Source organism: Haemaphysalis longicornis, unplaced genomic scaffold, assembly GCF_048455015.1.
Source record: "Haemaphysalis longicornis isolate Haplotype H1 unplaced genomic scaffold, Haemaphysalis longicornis Haplotype H1 scaffold_1, whole genome shotgun sequence".
Lineage (NCBI taxonomy): Eukaryota > Metazoa > Arthropoda > Arachnida > Ixodida > Ixodidae > Haemaphysalis > Haemaphysalis longicornis.
The window spans coordinates 322,964,509-322,982,962 of NW_027526203.1; the positions used below are offsets into that span (position 1 = coordinate 322,964,509).

Genomic DNA, 18,454 nt, shown 5'->3' on the forward strand with positions numbered 1-18,454 from the left:
ATCTTCCGAATGAACCATGCCAAACTCGCATTGTCTTCATGGGCCCACTTAACCTATGGCTTCAACACTATTGTAAAAAGTGATGCCATCTTGGAATGGCAGCATGAATTTTTTTTGCAGCTTTATCACAATAGATGCATATAGAAGTTCCAACTATTCATGAAATCTTTTCCATTCAGCACCTTCTCTGAATCTTTGCGTATAGGTTGGAATTGTGGCAACATTTATCGACTTGAGATAAGTGGAACATAAACGTAGCTGCATGAACTTAAGACTCACTTGACTCAACATGTGGAAGGAGAGCCGGTGAGCCTACCACAAAGTCAATTGCAGGTGTGCTTTATACTGTTATAGTATTCTGCATCTCGTTGAATATGTAGGCTCCAAAGGGAAGCAAGAATTTTTCTATTATGGTGAACCTCCCACCGGCACAGTGCGACTGCGGGCACGAAAATGCACTTATGAACTCCACTGCCGGAAAAATCATCAATGAGCTTTTCACACACTGAACTTGCTAAGCGATCATATACAATGAACATGAATTATTTATTTTGTAGAAAGCTGATTATATCAGTTTTTCTGAAAATTGCATGCTGCACAAGTGTAAACTTAGGGTATAAAGGAATCTCCTGCAGACACACTACGCTACATTCATATTCCAAAAGAATTTCGTATATGTCGTCAAAATTTTTAAATAGACTTCTACAATTCCAGTAAAAAGCAGTTTTCGGTCTATTGTTTTCAAGAACTTGTGTGATGGTAGTGTTTCTCGTGAATCATTTGTTGTGTTTGGGTGCAGCAACTCTTGGGGCGCGGCTTTTTCTGGTGCTCAAATGATTGCCACCACCCTGTCCTGGAGCCAGCAAGACTGACGCCACCTCCATATCTTCAACTGGCGGCACAGGAGTCCCCAACGGATCAGGCTCCTTAGGTCAGGCACCCCTAGGAGTGCCTGTCAATGCTGGCAGCATGTTTCCCACGTAACTGTAGCTGCAGTGTGTGCGCAAACAGAACCAGGAGCTCCCACATCCATGCTCACTGTGCCTTTAGAGGCTAGCAAAGCAGGCCTGAAAAGTGCAGATTCACACCCAACAGGGCTGCTGGATGCCACTGCCACCGGTAGTTCCCCAGCCAGTGGAACAACATCTTGAGCTGCCGTTTGCAGCTCCATGGGGGGTGAGGGCAGGATGAATTCAGTGTCGTGATCAAATGGCCTAGTTAGTACTGGTGAACCAGACTATTGAACCTGTTTACATCAAATTCTCTTATATCGAACTATTTCTTGTCGTATATTTGAAATGAGAATATACAGCAAACATTACACCTATACCGAACAAAACTACCAGGAACTCTCGATATATCGAACACCAAATGTTGCAAAAGTGACCCCCCCCCCCCAGCCCCCAAGTTGGCTTTCACTCGATGGCGAGGAGAAATCCTGCCGGCACACCTTACTTGAAAGTGGTTTAGCCCGACTGTTCATACGCAGCGGGCAGCTTTCCCCTTTATCCCCTTGATCTCCCCATCGTGAGTGCGCTTTGTCCTGTCTTTTTACTATAACTCCATTTTGGGCTCATATGTACGATGAAACCTGCTTTGCAGTACTGGGTTGATGCCGAGACAATATCCACCCCCCCCCCCCCCCCCCCCATCCACACACACACACTTTATGGGGGTTTGGGTGTGCATCTAATAGCTCCAAATATGTACAAGTCGCACCCTAGCCCCACAAAGTGGCCAATTTACTTCTCAAACCACCCACTGAGCACAGCAGCCCCAGCTTTCCAGCGTAAAAGTTAGTCCACTCTTTCACTGAATACGTCATGCAATATCATGACAGTTTGAACACTACATTTTCCAAACCACTTCAGTCCACGAATGCAATATTAACTAGAACCACAAGCATAGAAGGATGCTTGAGCTACTGCACGGGATCCCAAGGCCAAAACAGTTCAAAGAAAAGGTGTGTTGCAGTTGATTCAGTTAGTTGCACCAAGGGTGGTGAAGCAAAAACAAGCACGTTTCACCTGGGCAAAAATGTGCAGTAACAGGTAAATTTTGCCTGGATGCACGCTTTGAGTGCTCAAATAGAGCAGCAGACAGCATGAAGCACTGTTGCAGCATCGTCTCTGCTTCGCTGAGCCCATAATACGCTCATCACAATGGATGTCACTGAGGGATTGCCTTCCCGTGGGAAACAAACTGCGACAACCCACAGCAATCCGAGTGCAAAAAAAAAAAAACACTAGAGACATCCCTCATAGGTACAGCAGAGCTATGAGCTTGTGAACAGCTCCCGATCCATTTGTATCTCACAGTCCTCTTCTGTGCATGCACTACAATTACAATGAAACTTTTAATGCCACTCCCCCACCTCACAAAACATTACAAAAAACTGCAACACACCGGCACAAGAACAAGTTAGTCCCAAAAAGTCCTCTTCTGTGCACGCACTACAATTACAATGAAACTTTTAATGTCACCCCCCACCTCACAAAACAATACGAAGGAAAACTGCAACACTGGCACAAGAACGAGTTAGTCACAAAAAGCAAAGTTGGAAGCAGTATGCACAAGAAAAGCTGCCCGACATTAGTCATCCTTTTTAAAAATACGGCAGTAGGCACTATGACAAAAGGGCTGGCTAAACCTGCCCCAGCTGCTATGGCACATAAAAAATTATTGCCTAAACAATCAGTTGCATTCAGAAACACTTGCCCTCCAGTAAATGTTTCTGCTTGCCCCAGGGCTGTTAATCTTGCTCCGGTTACCAATTTAACTGCCACAGCTTCAGACCAACTATGCATGCTTGTTTACTGCAACTGAATGGCATCAACTGAACTCTTTTTTCCCATGTACGAGAAGGTTTACAACAGCTGCAAGCACGAATCAGGACAATCAACAAAACCAACATGTCCTCCACAGCTTCAACTTTTGCCTGCCTTGATGAAACCTGCATGTTTGTGCTGGGCTAATCTTGCCCTATTGCCAACACCTGAACTGTTGTGCATAGACAATACAACTACAAACAAGACCAAGCATAAAAATGTGCAAACATTCTGGTACCATTTAAGGACTAAAATCAGCACTATAATTGAGCATTCCCGGCTGCAAAGTAAACAGTATAGAAGGCTCAAAATTTAGACACAAATGTTGGATACCCGAGCCCCCACCCTTTGTTTTCATCCTACTACAGTTGCTGTAGCCATAAATTAGAACAGCTAGCAGCCATTTGGCAATTACAAGTTTTGCACTTTCTGGTAAGGAACACAAAGTTGATTCAGCACACTCAAACTGCTTGGACCAGGGAAATAAACCCAGACATGCCCCACCACGAGAACTGATTTCCTTATCCTAGCATCCTATCGCTAAGCACCTTTTACTTGCACAGTAAATCAAAGGGGAATGCAACCAAAATAACCCAATTCCTGCAAGTTATCTGGTCGGTGTAACAACTTATGCCGCATTTCTGCTCATCAGCAAGGTAAACAACCATGACACAATGACCCATGGGAGCCCATTCTGCAACACTGGCAATTCCATGTCCTTTCAATTTAGCAACTCCAGGTTTATGGACGTGTTGAGACTGCACTGCTGCTAAGAAACACACAGAAACTGCTCACAAAGGCCAAGAATGTATGCTAACAAACCGCCCATAAAGATCTCTCCCCGCGGAACACGACACCTGTACATAGACACTGGTGCCCTCCCACTACAACAAAACATTACACTTTAGCAAACTTGTACACACAGGATGGTGAATCCAGCAGGGATGATGAAATACCAGACACTTAACAGAGGTGTAAAAACAGCGCACTTTGGGACTGAAGACTATGCATGCTAGCAGTTAAAGCTGGGTCCCACAATTCGCTGGCCATAAGGCCTGTGCAGCCATGAGAAGATTTAGCAATGCCGACAATTGAATCTAAAGTTTGCACAAGAAACTGCAGAACCTGGCAAGCTACGACCCGCTGCCCACTTCCAGACTGAACGAGAAAGGCCGCAAGACGTTTGCCAGTTAAAAGGGGTATTTAATTCTGCCGCAACTGTGCCAAGCACTACAAAGGTTGGTGCTTTATGCACCCACGCTCGAGAGGCGTGAACTTGCATCCCAAATCAGCAAGGCATTGAAGTGAACACTTCACGGCACTGGATTTATAACATCCTATAACTCACCGGTGCAGGTGTAGGGGTGTCTTATTAAGCACCGTGTAATACTGCCGGACAAACTCCCGCCCTATGTGAAGAGCGGTCGGAGTTTCCATGACCATGACTCAGTAGCCAAAAGAAGGCTGTGGAGATGGAAGCAATGTCTGCAAGAAACGGGGGAAACAAAGGCGTAGCGGCCGTGAACGTCACGGAACGCATCGAAAGGCCACGGGGACTCCGTCCGTCAGACACGGCGGGTCACCGGTGCACCACGTAACGACACATTTGCGCCCTTTCCCTACAACTTTGACCTTAATGCAAATCTAATAAAATTGTGCCCAACGAGGCGAAAAAAAAACGAGAGAAAAAAAAACCGACGCCCTCCCGCGACAGCGCGCTCGACGTGCTCTCCCTAGGCTTGCAACGCAGCACGTCCATTGTACTGCGTCACAGGCACTAGCCCACACATGTGCGCACGCTTAAGCGTCCGGATCTTCATTAACAGTGAACTTATTGCGCCAAAAACGTGCACTGTATTTGACAGTAAACAAGACATCCCTTTCATTAAACGGCGATCTGCGGCAGCCTCACCCAAGCATCGAGAACGACAGACAGATAACGATTGCAAACTCGCGAGGCGCCCGTTGCCCGTTAAAAACCATGAAGCCGACGCGAAACGTCCACTGCAGACGAACAATTCAGGCACCATGCAAACTTCGGAACGCAACTTCCTGGCGACTACGCCAGTTACTGGAAGCACATGTGCAGCACGTTAGGAAGGCGTGCAGCGAGTCGTCAAAGCATGCATGACGCATTAAACATACGCGCGCTTCAAAATTGAGTAAAGATATGTTCACTAAGGTAGCGGAAATATCTGCTACTCATTTCCAACGCGAATTCGATTTGCGGGCGCAGGCACAAGCACGCACAAAAAACTGCGCCGTTCTTTGTGACGGTCTCGGGCGCGCTTTCTTAGTTAAAGCAAGTTTTCAAGCCCCCACCAAGCGATGTGGTGATAAGAGAAAGAACGTTCTAAGGTTTATATAGGCCAAAGCGGACGCTTCCGACAGGAAAACTGCAACCTGGAAGAATACGGGCGTTTTGAACGCATTCAAAAATCATGCAATGCGGACCTCTTGACGTTAGGCTTAACCTCTACCCCACACTTTTATCACTTTGCACTGATCTCTGGCACTCTGTTACAACAATTATTAGTAATTCACTTTAAGTGCGACTCTACTACACGTCTGATCCAAAAAGTACGCCATAGTGCTCCACACAACACCTAGGGTAGCGCAAACTACGGCTAAGATACATCCATAACACCAAACGGTACTCACGCCGGTCACAGTTTTGTAGATAAATCACAGAACCCCGTGCTTAGGAGGGTTGTTGAAACTATCGCCGTCACGTGGCGCTCCACTAGCATCGAATAGCAAGCAAATTAGCAAACATTTTGAAATATTTTGTCCCGCTGAAATATTAAATTTACTTTGAACACAATTGACACCACTGCATGCAAGAAAAAAAAAACAGTTCGATCGTAGTTGTTTTTCGCGATGTAAAAACCCGTGTACCCAACTTGCCCCGAAGTGCTCCGGCTGGCTTCGCCCTCTTTCTTTTCTCCATATTTTGTGTCCTTAAAAAAACCGCTAAAAGACTAAAACAGTCATTTTGGGATTAAACTTACGTTGTTTAATAGGGCGAGCAAGAAATGAGATAAAACACCAACGCACTTTAAAAAATGTTTTAATTTTTTTTTCTTTCTGTCCTGTTTTCTTCACACTTGTTCGTAGGCGCTCCTAAAGAAACCCGAATCCAGGGGCGAAGTGCTGGTGCGGAAGAACGCCACGTGGGAGAACTGTGTATTGGCCGAAGAAGGGTCTTGGAAAAACCGGGTCCGGAAGTCGCCGAGGAAACTGGGGAGCATACGGCGGTGAAAACCTCGGGGGCCGCGCTAAGAAAAAAGAAAAAAAAAAAAGAGAAAAGAACAATAAACAATTAAGGTTACAACCTTGCTATTATCAATGATCTTCCCGATCAAAAAAAAAAAATTGAAAGCAAAAATAGCAATGCTAATGCTTCTTCACAACAACTTTACAACATTACAATATGAACAAGTATGGTGAGAGCACACACATACAAGGTCAAACCCAAATATTTTGAATTGTCGCTTACATAAATAGTCCGAAAAAGGAGTGCAGGCACAAAATTTCCAACCCGATATAAATATGTAAATAGCTTCCTCTGCAAGTGGCAATATCTTCCAAGAAGTCTGAACTGTAACGATGTCGTATAGCGCATTTTCAATCAATTTCAATCTTTGCATGTGCAAGAAAGCCAAAAAACGGAGCATGATGTGACAAAGGCTCAGCAGCCAAACTGACGTCTGGCTGCCAGCACTGCAAAGCACATTGTAGCGGTGTGCTAGTCGGCCCGAATGGTAGTGTCAATTGGAAGGGGTGCCCACGGGGGCGATTTCAAAGTGTCCAGAGAATCACGTCTCCCAGCCTACACAGGTTTAGGCTTACTATTGCCACGGACATTTCATGGCCACTTTCCCTAGCAGTGCAAGTAAAGATTCCTGGCACAATTTTTCATCCACATTAGCAGCTCTCTCCACAAGTGTAACTCTGGTTTCACCAAGAGTCCCATTGTGGCAAGTGGCAACGAGCCATAGCTGGAGCTACCTGCATCCCTTCAGCACCTGAGGCTCGATTATTGAATTTACTCAGTCAATCGCTGCCGGCCCCACTGCACAATGTGCAGCACTGACGTCAAGCGTCCAGGGTTACAATGTGCATTATAAAATCTATTCCCCGAAATTGGGTGGCGCAGTGCTGTACTAGATAAGGACTTTGTTGAGGACTTTGCTAAGGCACTGTGCTGCACACACAATGTTGCAGGTTCAATTCCTGGCTGTGGAGCCTGCGTTTCTAGTTAATTGTTTGTACCACTTGTACACATCTAATGCAACCAGCAGCCACTGAGGAGGTGGATTTTTCCGAACTCCCCATCACATTTAAATTCTGTTCCTAGTTTTAATCCACAAGGCTATGCAAGTTGCTTTAGATCAATAGATTACCTCACCGAGACCATGAATATACCATTCTTAAGCATAGCTTTCCCAAAATAAGGTAGAAAATGGCAAAAATGTAAAGACAGGTGTCGCTGCCAGTGGCTATACCACGCAACTTACACCAGAAGTGGTTAAAATTGCATGACAAATATTTTAACAATACGTCTTCGTAAGTAAAACTTAGCTAGAAGTACTTGTAGTGTTCTACTAAAATGTCAAAGAACATAAATAAAGCTAGAAACAACATCATGAGAGCACAGCCAATAAATCATGCGGCGATCCCGAACGCCAACAAGCTAGTTTTGGTTTCAGTGCAATACCTGGTGAAATACTTGGCCAGATATTTGTATGACCCTTGTACAGTACTGTGTGCATAGCCACTTCTATTTTGACCAGTCATGGGCACGTTACCGAAAAAAAGTAACAGTGTTACAGTTACAGTTACCTAACCCAAAAAAGTAACTCTGTTACAGTTACAGTTACGAATTTTCCAAAAGTAACTAGTTACAGTTACAGTTACTGCAAAAAAGTAACGTCGTTACTTTTTCGTTACTGAAAAAATTTGGCTTATTTAATAGAAACGTACGAAGGCATGAAGGTAGTAAAAAGTACACGTAGTAAAGCCTGCACGAGGGGAACTTAAAATGATGCACTCTCATGCCCAAACCAACAATCGATGTGTACGCCTCATTTTTTTATAACAGAAGTTTTGCTATCCATCACAAGGAACTTTATTTTCTTGTTGCTGCACTCTCGCTGTAAGAAATTTATTTGCAAACATCATTGTAGCACAGAATTAGTTGTTTTTCAAAATTGGAATCACAGAGGCCGTACTTATACTATACCGAGCTGGATGACAACACAGCCGAAACAATCTTTCAATGTCAACTTAATTTATTTTCGCCTGCAATGCCGTCGCTTGTCCGCCCCGCATAGTGAGAGAGTATGGGAAAAAGGGGGCGAAGGTGGCGGATCGACGGAAGGCCCTTGGAGGAATGGGGAAACGGACGTGGGAGTACATCGATTGTCGAGGTATTTTTGAAAGATACTCAAAAAATGCGCTTCGTTAACTTTTTATTTCGTGTTTGTGGTCGGAGACAGAGACCAATTTGAGCCATTGCCGAAGCGACGTTTGTCTGTGGGCCCTCGGAGTTGTTCTCCCGCCCCAACCCCCGGCCACCCCCATCCCCGGAATGAGACAAGATATTTCCAAAGGGAATAGAAACTGAAATGAACGCTTTAGTGTTTCCCCCTCTCGCCCTCCTCCCCCCTGTCCTCACGAAGGTGGATTTTGCTGTCTCGACCGGGAAACACTGCTCTCACAATCCCAGCCTTCCACAGCAATCACGTCGCCGATCCCAGGAACCCCTCCCTTCGTTTGCTTTGAGGCGTAGGCCGAACGAAGCTCGCCCAAGTATTCCTTGCACCCAACATTCAGAATAAGATGTAGCTACTGTTTTCGTTTCGGCCCAGCCCTCGAAACGAAGTCGCGAGGCTTTCCAAGAACATTTCTTCGTGCAGTGGCAGTGTGGTCAGACGTCTGCCGGCCAAGATGCTGGCTGGTGTGAGGGCACTCGGGGGCCACCATCGTTGGGGTCGTCGTATGTGTGGAGGGGCGTGAAATTTATTACTTCCTCGACCTCGTTCGAGTACTGTTGACAGCTCGATGAAGCCTCTAGACCAGGGGTCCCAAACGCGTGGTCCCAAATACGGCCAGGCGTCTCTAAAGAGCACAATGGTCGCAAGCAACGGCGACTTGTGAATCGAACACTCTACAGTGCGCACAGGGCTGGACGAGCGCGAGGCCGCCGAGAGACTCCCCGCGGCGTTTTATGACCCCACAAACGGGGCTGCACGTCGCTAATGAGAAAGCGACCCCCTGACCGGAGTTTTCCAGGCTGCCGCGAAAGTGAAAAGGTTTCAGTGCGTTGTGCGGCGTTTGTGGGTGTTTGTTTTCCTGTTCGCCTTTGTGTCAAACACTTTACTGTACTCCAGATGTGGCGAAAATGGTGCAGCCGCGCGTCGGCCTATAGGCTCTGGCGCGTCAACATGCATCCACGTGCGCTTAGACGCGTGTCGCAGCGTTATTTATGGCCTGGGTGAGAGCGATGTCGCGCTGCTGAGGAAAATACTGCAGCTTAGACTTAGAAACTTCCAGCCTTTAGTAGACCGCGTGAGACACCACGCACACGTGCACGCCTAAACATTTCTAGTACAGATGTTTTTCACCCGTGCGAAGGGAGTGAGCTGGCATAGGTGAACTACACGAAGGTTCTGCGGAAGAAAGGCCGAAAAAGTGAAACGCGCAAACTGTACATCGGCCGTTAATGAGTGTTGCTGATGGATAATTTTTTTATAGAAATAAAGTAACTGTAACGATATTTCTCGTTACAGTTACTCCACAAAAAAGTAACAGTGTTACAGTTACAAGTTCCTCTAACTTAAAAGTAACTAGTTACAGTTACAAGTTACTGAAAAAAGTAACTAGTTACTGGTAACGCGTTACTAGTAACTAGTTACTGCCCAAGACTGATTGTGACCCTCTGCACGCTTTTGCTGCGTTAAAAAAAAGCCCTGGGAATGCTATTTTGGCTACACTCAGCATATTGAAGTGGGCACAATATCTGCAGTACGCAATGCCTTCCCTGGATGCCGCTGGATGGCGCTACACATCCATGTTGGCGGCGATGCCACTATGCGAAGCCGCATGTGGGGGCTGCACACAAGCAGTTGGTGCAAGCTAAAAAGGACAACATGCTTTTTTTTTTTTTCAGCAAAATGTCAATGCTGATCACAGGTCCCATGAAGCAACATTTTGCTTAGAGGTTCGGAGCAGCAGAGGACACGGGAGTTGGGGAAAGCACGAATGATTTGAACGAAATTAACAAAACTGCTTGGTATGTGGTAGCGTTGTATTCGGTTGCTTCTATGCTGCTATACATCACCACTGCCTTGCATGTTTCCAGTTTATCATGACGCAAACAGCAGCTGCTTCCGCCTCTGTTTGCGCCATGCAATCACTGCGAGGAAAATGAGAAAGAGAAATGTGTTGCTTGATCAGCGATTTCTCAGCAATTAAGGCATCTTTCCTCACCGAATCAACACCAAAATGGCTATGGGAAGGTCATACTTCTGTTTAAAGCCAACTTGCTAGATGCCTTCAGTGCCCCTTGGTGAAAACGCCACCTAGAAGACACCTCCTCGACAATAATAACAGGGGCAGGTTTGCGGGAAAATACCTGTTCCCACTGTGAAACCGTGAAAAAAGGTTGAAATATGGTGCATGCAGACAGGCACATGTGTATATTACACCTGCTCATGTACTTGCATGAGTAAGGTTGCAGCCTCCACTTGCCCCCATCTGCCTTGCTTACTAATTCATTCTCCTGCCACTTGAAATGGACGTGAAAAAGTTTTGCGTCGTGGCTAAACAGTAATGCTCAAATAGTTTTGTTTGTTTCTTCGGAGGACATTTTGAACACTTCCAGAGGCCCCGCACAATGGTAGGCATGTTTGCAAAGGTTGTCTGAACAACAACTGGCAAAGAACCCACTTTATATGGTAAAAGCAGGACCAGAAAAATCTCAGGTTACGAGTGAGCCACTGTGGGTGTGCAAGTCCGACGCAGACAAATATCAAATAAGCTCATGTACCCAAACCCCTTTCCGCTCTCAGTCTACGTTTGACGCGAGAAGAAGACAAGCCATGGGGGCACTGACGCATGAACAGGTCGAAGTCGAAGTCATCATCGCTGATTTGGGGCATTGGGGGAAGCAGAAAAGGCCGGTGGTGGTTCCTGATTGGATGGTTCGGCATGGTGACTCGCACTTGCATGCGTGGCTGCAGTCGCAGAGCATGCTCCTGCTGCTCCCTGCGCAGCAGGTACTCCCTCTTGTACTTCTGCAAGCACAAGGATGACATCAGCTACAACAGTCCACGCACTACCAAAGCAATACATCCGCAGAGAGAGCACACAGGTTACCAAGCCTGTGTACAGCTCTTCTTACTATGCCTCCAAGGGATAAGTGCATAACTTGCGACAAAACTGTTGCAACCATGTGGTCAAATCCATAGTAACTACACAGTAATTCAAGCTGATACTATGGGAATCAGGACTCTCATCCAAAGCCATGGTAGAATGGTCACTGGTGCAAATCGCATGCAGTCAATGATGGTGTCAGATGGTGTCAGTCGTGGTGTCAGAGGACGAGGATATTGTCAAGAGAACAAAAAGACAAGTTCAGATATGTTAGCCCAAAAAACAAATGGCCGATGAGGTGCACCACAAAAAAAAGATTCGGGTTGATTAATTTAGACTGACTACTTAACTTTGATGTGCACAAAAACTTCCGCCCGAAGGCCCTTTGAATTTTGTTGTCACTGAATTACAACTATGCTGGTTTTGTATAGAGAATTCACCCTGTGTGCACAAATTATACACCGTGTCCCACTAACAAGAGGCACAACCAAAGCCGACATGTTAACTACAATTGGCCCAGGAAGCACAGTTACTATCAGGGACCTTAAAGGTACCACAATGACAAGACCGGAACTTTCGGGATTGACACAAGGCAATGAAGCAACAAGTGATTAAGATTGCATTAAGGGGTCAAATATTTACTTATTTATTTACTTGTACAAGACCTACCACCTCGGACCGGCAAGGACCAAGTCCTAGCTAGTTTTTTCAGACAATAAACGTTTATTAATCTTTCTGTACAGCAATCCCCTGGAGAGATTTTAGCAGGTGGGTACAAAAGAAAAAAAATAAAACACCAGGCAAACATAAGGAACAATTACTTACAATGCACATTGTAGGCAGCCATATAATTATCACAAGACAAAACAACGAACCATCACTTGCATTTTACAAACGTAAGCAAGCATAACACAATTATACAGATGAAAAAAAAAGGTACTTTTTATCGTTTTAAATTAGGGTTTAATACGGCGAAACTACACCTAAGCTATGAAGCACACCACAGTGGAGGGCTGCAGAATAATTTTGACCACCTGAGGATCTTCAACATGCATAGAAAGCTCGAGAATTAAGGAAAGGCAAAATGCGGGGGGCACTAAGCTTGGCGCCTTTCTTGGCAGTGCAGCTTCAAGAATCCCAGAAATGCTTTTCTAAGATAATTAAATATATTCAATAAACAGAACAGACTGTGGGGAGCATCTGAGCAAGTTATGAGCCATGTGTACCTAAAGTAATTTGTAAACAATTTTTAAAGTGTGTCTTTATCAGCCCTGCCATTCTACGTAGAATAGAAAACGAGCGATTATCATAATGGTCCCTCCATGAAAAAGGCAATATCTACCTTGTGATTCAAAAAAAAAAAATCATCTTGAACTTAGCCTGTGTGTATGAAAATCCCTTTTCCTGACAGCTGTGAGACAACCATAACTAGCATGCGATATTGCCTGTCTACGACAAAGACGAAGACAAATTATCAGTGCTACAGGACACATGACAAACTAAAGCCCCAACCACATGGAGCGATTTTGCGAGCGACTTGGGGCGCGACGCGACTAGCGACGAACTACTTTTCGCCGCGCACCAAGTCGCTCATCGAATCGCTCGGTTCTGGGCCGCCAGAAACAGTCGCTCGCCTCCCGGAAGTGGCCTCAGCGACTAGCCAATAGGAGAGCCCCTACGTAAGCACGCAACATCCGGTTTTGAAAGAGAACGGGGGGGAAGATTTTGCAAATCCACGCAGACGACGTTTGCGGTGCAGCGGCAAAGAAAGCTTTGCGTGGCAAAGCTTGTGTACACGCTGAAGCAGAAGCAAGAAGGCTCCCGCTCACACTGGGTGAGACCCGTGTGGGAAAAACGACGTCAAGAAAGCGAATTCTTCACGGCGTTCATGTTGGAGCCGAGAAACGAGGCGCAGAAGGAAAAGCGTGCGCTATCGCTAACGCAAACCAGTTTTAGAGATGCAATGAAGTGCAAAAAGCAAAGTAGAAAGGCGTAATACTTTTTAGTCATGCTTTTTATGACAAATGAACAAAAAAAATGTTTGCAAACATCCAGCGTACCAAGCGCGTTACTATGCACAGTGCGGAAACATTGAAATCGCCATCCTCAGTCGCATGCTCAGTCGCTCGAGCCGTCGCTGTCATGTGGTTGCCTCGGCGAGCGACTTCGGTTCGGCTTGCCAAATTTATGCTTGCCAAACACTACTGTATGCCCTGTCATGGTCATGACATTATATCTTGCATTAAAAATAAAGTCGTCCTTACCGAAAATTGCAGGTGAAACAATGGTAGCATTTTTTGCACAAGTTCAAAAAAAAGGGTTTTCAAACCCCCTTGTTTCTTTATAAGGCTCCAGAAACCCCAGTTTGAACATGACCCCACCGGGGAATCAATAGCATGCCGTCATGCCTAGTAGCCTTGGCCACTGGAGAGGGCAATTATTGTGCAAAGTTGACCGAAGAGCGAAGACCTTATTACAAATAGTGTCGAGATAAATGCAGAGGAAATGGGCGACAGTTAACAGTTAGAGGAAGTGCAGCCAGGCCAAAAGCAGGCAAGTTCGGGACACATGCTTCACTTTAAATGGTTTGGTCATTTCTTGGAATATGTGATAAGTGCAGTTTTAGTTTTGAGGACAGCCTTGAATCCACAGACAAAGCAGGCAAAAATAAACATTTTGTTTCACTTTCTACTGCTTTAGACTACAAGTTTTTTTCTCATTACTACATACATCATTTTTTGACAATGTTTTTCAAAATGCCAGTTTTGAACTGATAGAGCACACAAAACAAACGAAATTCCAGAAACATACACCTCATTTTTTTTTTTCCTCTCTTGCTTTTTGTTCCTAGCACTGTTTTTTTTTTTCGAATATTTAGTGACAAACAGCTACATGAGGGGATATGTAAAATGTAAGTAGTAACATTTGACAATGCTTTGCAGAAAGGAATATTTTACAGTGCAGCTCTTGGTGGGGAATTAGGTGAGGCTGTGTGTTAGCCAGCCACTCCATCCCATCATGCACCACAGCAGTGCATGACAGCATGTCCCCAGCCAGGGCGGTTGACTGACCCACAGTTTGTACTTCCTTTCCTGCTCATCTTACACTGGTCTATGCCCACAGATCAGGATTGACAGCTGTCTAATGTTAACTGTTTCCAATGCGACTGAGCGGGAGGGTGGTTGGTGGTTGTGGTGCAGCTCCTTGGAAGCAGGTGAAGGACGAGAAGTTCCAAGAGCAATGTCGCACTCATGACAAGGCGTGCCATTGCACCCAGAATAACGATCCACCTGTGATCACCCTTGTCATTGCATCGCATAGAAAAACGATCTGCCTGTGGTTTCACTTTATCGTAACAGCACATAAAATAACAATCCGCCGAGATCACACTTTATCATTGCATCACATAGAATAACGATCCACCTGTAATCGCCCTTCATCGTTGCATCACACAGAATGACGATCTACCTGTGACTGCACTTTACCGCTGCATCATAATCGCACCATTACTGCAATGTCTTAGCATTAAATCCCATCATTACCACAATGGCGTATCATCACTGAATCATAATTGCCCTATTAGCACAATGTTTTAGCTTCATTACAATGTCACAGTACCGCAACACTGTCCCAGCTTCAGCATGGCTATGCTGGATTCGTTCATTACAGGTTTGAATAATCATCTCCTAATTATTTCTAGGCAAAGAACCCCTCTACAGTCTACCCATTATATTACCAATGATATATATGCTGATCCAGCGCTGCCAAAACCCATGTGGCATAAGTGAAGCTTTTCAAGCAAAAGAAAAGGTCACTTCAATTGAAAGCTTTACAGTTAAACCTGCGTATAACGAACCTCCATACAACGAATTCCTCTTTATTACGAAGTTTTGATATTCCCCAGCGCTACTGCATAGAAGCATGTGTATTTCTGACCTCTATGTAACAAACTAGCAGCGGCGGGCACCCTGGAAATAACGAATTTTTCCGCCAAATACCTCGCCATTTTGCACCATTTTTTTTTTAATTTATTTATTTATTTTTTTAGCGTGATGGACAGCCGCATTCATCTGCTGCGCGGCTGCCCCGGCGCCGACAGCGCGAAACGATGTGATCGCGCACGGCGCGCACAAGCCGCGGCAATGGTCTCACTGCTGAGCTCCCGCGGGGTGCCGCGGTGCCACCGGCGCCGGCGCAACCAACACCCTTTCAGTAGAGAGGGTGTGGGTTGCGGAGAAAGAGGAGAGGGCTGCAGAACGCGTCTGCCGCGCTCTCCCCTCTTTTTTCAAACTGCAATCCGTTGCTCCCTGACCGGTGCTACCCGCGCTCGCGGGTTTTCAAAGGCTTTCGCGCCGGCTACCGGAGTCCTCTTCAATCCGCTATCCCCGCACCACGTGACACTAAAAGAAAAGCTCCATGGAGAAAAAAAAAGGAGGGGGGGGGGGGAGCATGGCGTCAGGAGGCCAGCTTTCGCAAGCGAACCTCCTCTGGCACCGCTTTCTCCTCTCTTCACGATCGTCCCACGCTCTCTCTGTTAATCTCATGCGAGCGTTCCGTGCTGCCGTCCCTCATGAACAAGCAGCAGAGCAAAATAACTCAGTTTTTTTCCGCCAAATAAATGTTCTAGGTGATGCCGACCTCCAGTTATACTTTTGTTTCATTTGTGCATTTTTTCCCCGAATTTTTATACCAAAACTGCATATAACGAAAACCTCCTTATAGCGAAATTTTCCGAGAATTTGTCAGCTTTGTTATATCCAGGTTTAACTGTATATGCACTATGTACAGCTAATACAGTTAGGCCTTTTATATCATTTAACCCTTTGAGGGTCGAATTTTTTTGAAAAAAACTTTCCCTGGTGGTCAAATTAGTTTATTGGGGATTTGGAATGTACAAAATGTCTAAACACTAGATTAAATGGTAAAAAATTATCAGGAACAGTATTTTGGGGTCAGCATCACTTAGAACTGAAAAATGTTCAATAGTATTTCAGAGTGTGGCGTTCCTTGAAACACGGGTCTACGCACAGTGCCTTATCGCAGTCTGCACGCATAAAGAGTGTGTCCGAAAATGAGCTGTCTTCTTCCGAAGAAAGACTGTCTTCCGATTCAGACTCGGTGAAAGGAGCATACTCAGAGTCAGAAGAGTCATCACGGTCGGTGTCATCAGAACGGGCAGTTCGTTGGGCCAAATTGCCGCTTTGCCGTGCATCTGAAGAACTCGAAGGCAACTCAGTAAACGAGGAGAGCGAGAGTAACTCGTTTGCGGCGGTGATAAACAAGCTAATAGCAGCGCCAATATAGATAGAAATCAACTTCCGCCGCCCCCGCAACGGAGTCTCCGAGTAGGTTACTTCAGTTCCAAGCAAGGAGGGCAAGAATACTAATATAGATCGAAATCAACTTCCGCCGCCCCTGATAGCGAGCGCCGATCAAGTTTCGCGCGCCTCCGATGCGATCACGTGGCGAAACTGAAACCACGAAACACGTTGACACGTACAGACGCCACAACGCGCCGAAGCCAGAGAGTTCTGTTTTTCACCGCAAGAAGGTAGCACAATCAAATTTCAAACACTTCTTGTAAGTCCCAGGAGGTGGCAGCACCTCCCAGGGAGCATGCATTGTTAATATGGCGCGAAATTTCAAACGGATGCTCGAAATCGTACCCGTACGGCAAAGACCTTGCGGGACGGAAAACCGCCGCAGTACACGTACGGCAAAAACCCTCAAAGGGTTAACCAAAAGCTCATTTAAATGCAGCTTCAACATACCTCTTTCCAGTCAGATATGCTTTCAGCAGACGAAACTTCCACTGCAAAAGAATGGTAATTATTCAGCAAACTTTCTCAACCTAAACCACACTCAAGAAGGCCTTACAAGAAAAAGGCTTACCTGATGCAAAGCTCTTGAAGAACAGTTTTCGCCACAGTGCGGGATGGGAGGCCAATTCAAACATGTCCGTGCTGACTCTCGATGCCGCAAGCAGGTCTCGCACATTGAGGTAGCCCAGGATAAGAAGCTGATGGAAGAAAAAAAAGTGTACCATGTAATTAAAGCAAAGCTGCCATTCTTTTGAGCAGAGCAAGACAGAGAAAGGTTACAATGAGCATACAGTGGGCAAACTTGAACAGATAATGTAAGTCTCATCATTTCCCCAAAAAGTCCCCCCAAGAGGATGTTTCTAGCCCTGTAATTGCCTTTCGGTGGCAATTTCATCTCAATGGACATCTACCAGATCTAAAATTCCACGGGACGATGTCACATGGCAATGCGGGGAAAGGCGTCAGAAGGTGTATACACAAACGGATGTCAACGCAGGCAATGGGCACAGTGGCAGCTTGATGGCATGCTGCTTGTCCAGCCAATCTCTGAGAGTTATTTTTACTTCAAAGCAGTATACCCCTCACCAGCCAAGGAAATTTTCATGTCTGCGTCAGCAGAAAACTCCCAGGCTACTATTGGCTACACAAAGGAACATACCAGGCTGCTACTGGCTACATCCAGGCTACACAAACTACTGGCACCGCCACCGCCAGGGATCGAATCTGGGCCCAGGAGAAGCCGAGCGAGGGCCCATCGTCTTGCCGACTAAGCTACGCCCACACTAGGAGACGAGGAGACAGACGGCGGTTTGGAATTAGCATCTGGGGAGGGGGAGGGCGCTTTTTGGAGGTGACACATGAAACAAGAGTGAGGGGGAGGCAGTGAGAGAGGTGACACCATAGCCGCGCGTGCCGCCCTGATCCGCACCCTTCGAAAGATGCTCCTCTCCGTTTTCTTTCTGCCGACGCAGCTGTATTTGGGCCGCTGCCCCCGCAAATCTCAGGTAACAGTGAAGTACCTGCATCAACTCGAACTCCCCATGCGTCATCTCAAATGCCGTACTACAGTCAGGCAGTCAAAGCCAACCTGTCACCTCATCCAGTCCTGCTCCCACTTCTTGGAACACCAACCCAGTACTTTGACAAAACGCAGCCCACACTCAGTTCTTCAAGAGTTTGACCAAGCTTCATTAGTAGAAATCGGCACCTTCACGGCTACAAGTGGCCCAAGTGGTTTAAGTTGCCCAGCTTGAGGTTGACTCCAGTGAAGTTCCACAACACAGACTTACCTATACTTGCTAATAGTCCTGATGCCGTATTCCCACTGACCATCCCCCCCCCCGCCCAACAATGGCTAGGCTACTGCACTACCCAACTCAAGTGAAATGACTTCAAATACTTCGCAAACAGTGTTTGCTACTCAAT

At 46.0% G+C, this 18,454-nt stretch overlaps 2 protein-coding genes across 5 annotated transcripts in view; both read right to left on the bottom strand.

The window, feature by feature from the left end:
- Window positions 1–5,623, bottom strand: part of Rin (ras GTPase-activating protein-binding protein 2) — a 46,644-nt gene extending 41,021 nt beyond the window's left edge. The window contains exons 1-2 of one of the 2 annotated variants that reach the window (XM_077682586.1): window positions 5,490–5,623; window positions 4,177–4,313 (exon numbers count right to left, since the gene is read on the bottom strand). In XM_077682586.1, coding sequence (XP_077538712.1) covers window positions 4,177–4,271 — 95 coding nt within the window. In that variant the 5' untranslated portion in view covers window positions 4,272–4,313; window positions 5,490–5,623. Of the gene's footprint in view, window positions 1–4,176; window positions 4,314–5,282; window positions 5,412–5,489 lie in introns of those variants that run through there. The other variant, XM_077682579.1, reaches the window with a different exon arrangement.
- Window positions 5,624–5,882: 259 nt separating this feature from the next.
- The window catches only part of LOC144151525 (F-box only protein 7-like), a 57,309-nt gene continuing 44,737 nt past the window's right edge, over window positions 5,883–18,454 (bottom strand). For all 3 annotated transcript variants that reach the window (XM_077682626.1, XM_077682611.1, XM_077682619.1), the window contains exons 7-10: window positions 17,100–17,226; window positions 16,979–17,019; window positions 10,948–11,128; window positions 5,883–6,106 (exon numbers count right to left, since the gene is read on the bottom strand). In XM_077682626.1, the coding sequence (XP_077538752.1) occupies window positions 5,952–6,106; window positions 10,948–11,128; window positions 16,979–17,019; window positions 17,100–17,226 (504 nt within the window). In that variant the 3' untranslated portion in view covers window positions 5,883–5,951. The remainder of the gene's footprint in view (window positions 6,107–10,947; window positions 11,129–16,978; window positions 17,020–17,099; window positions 17,227–18,454) is intronic.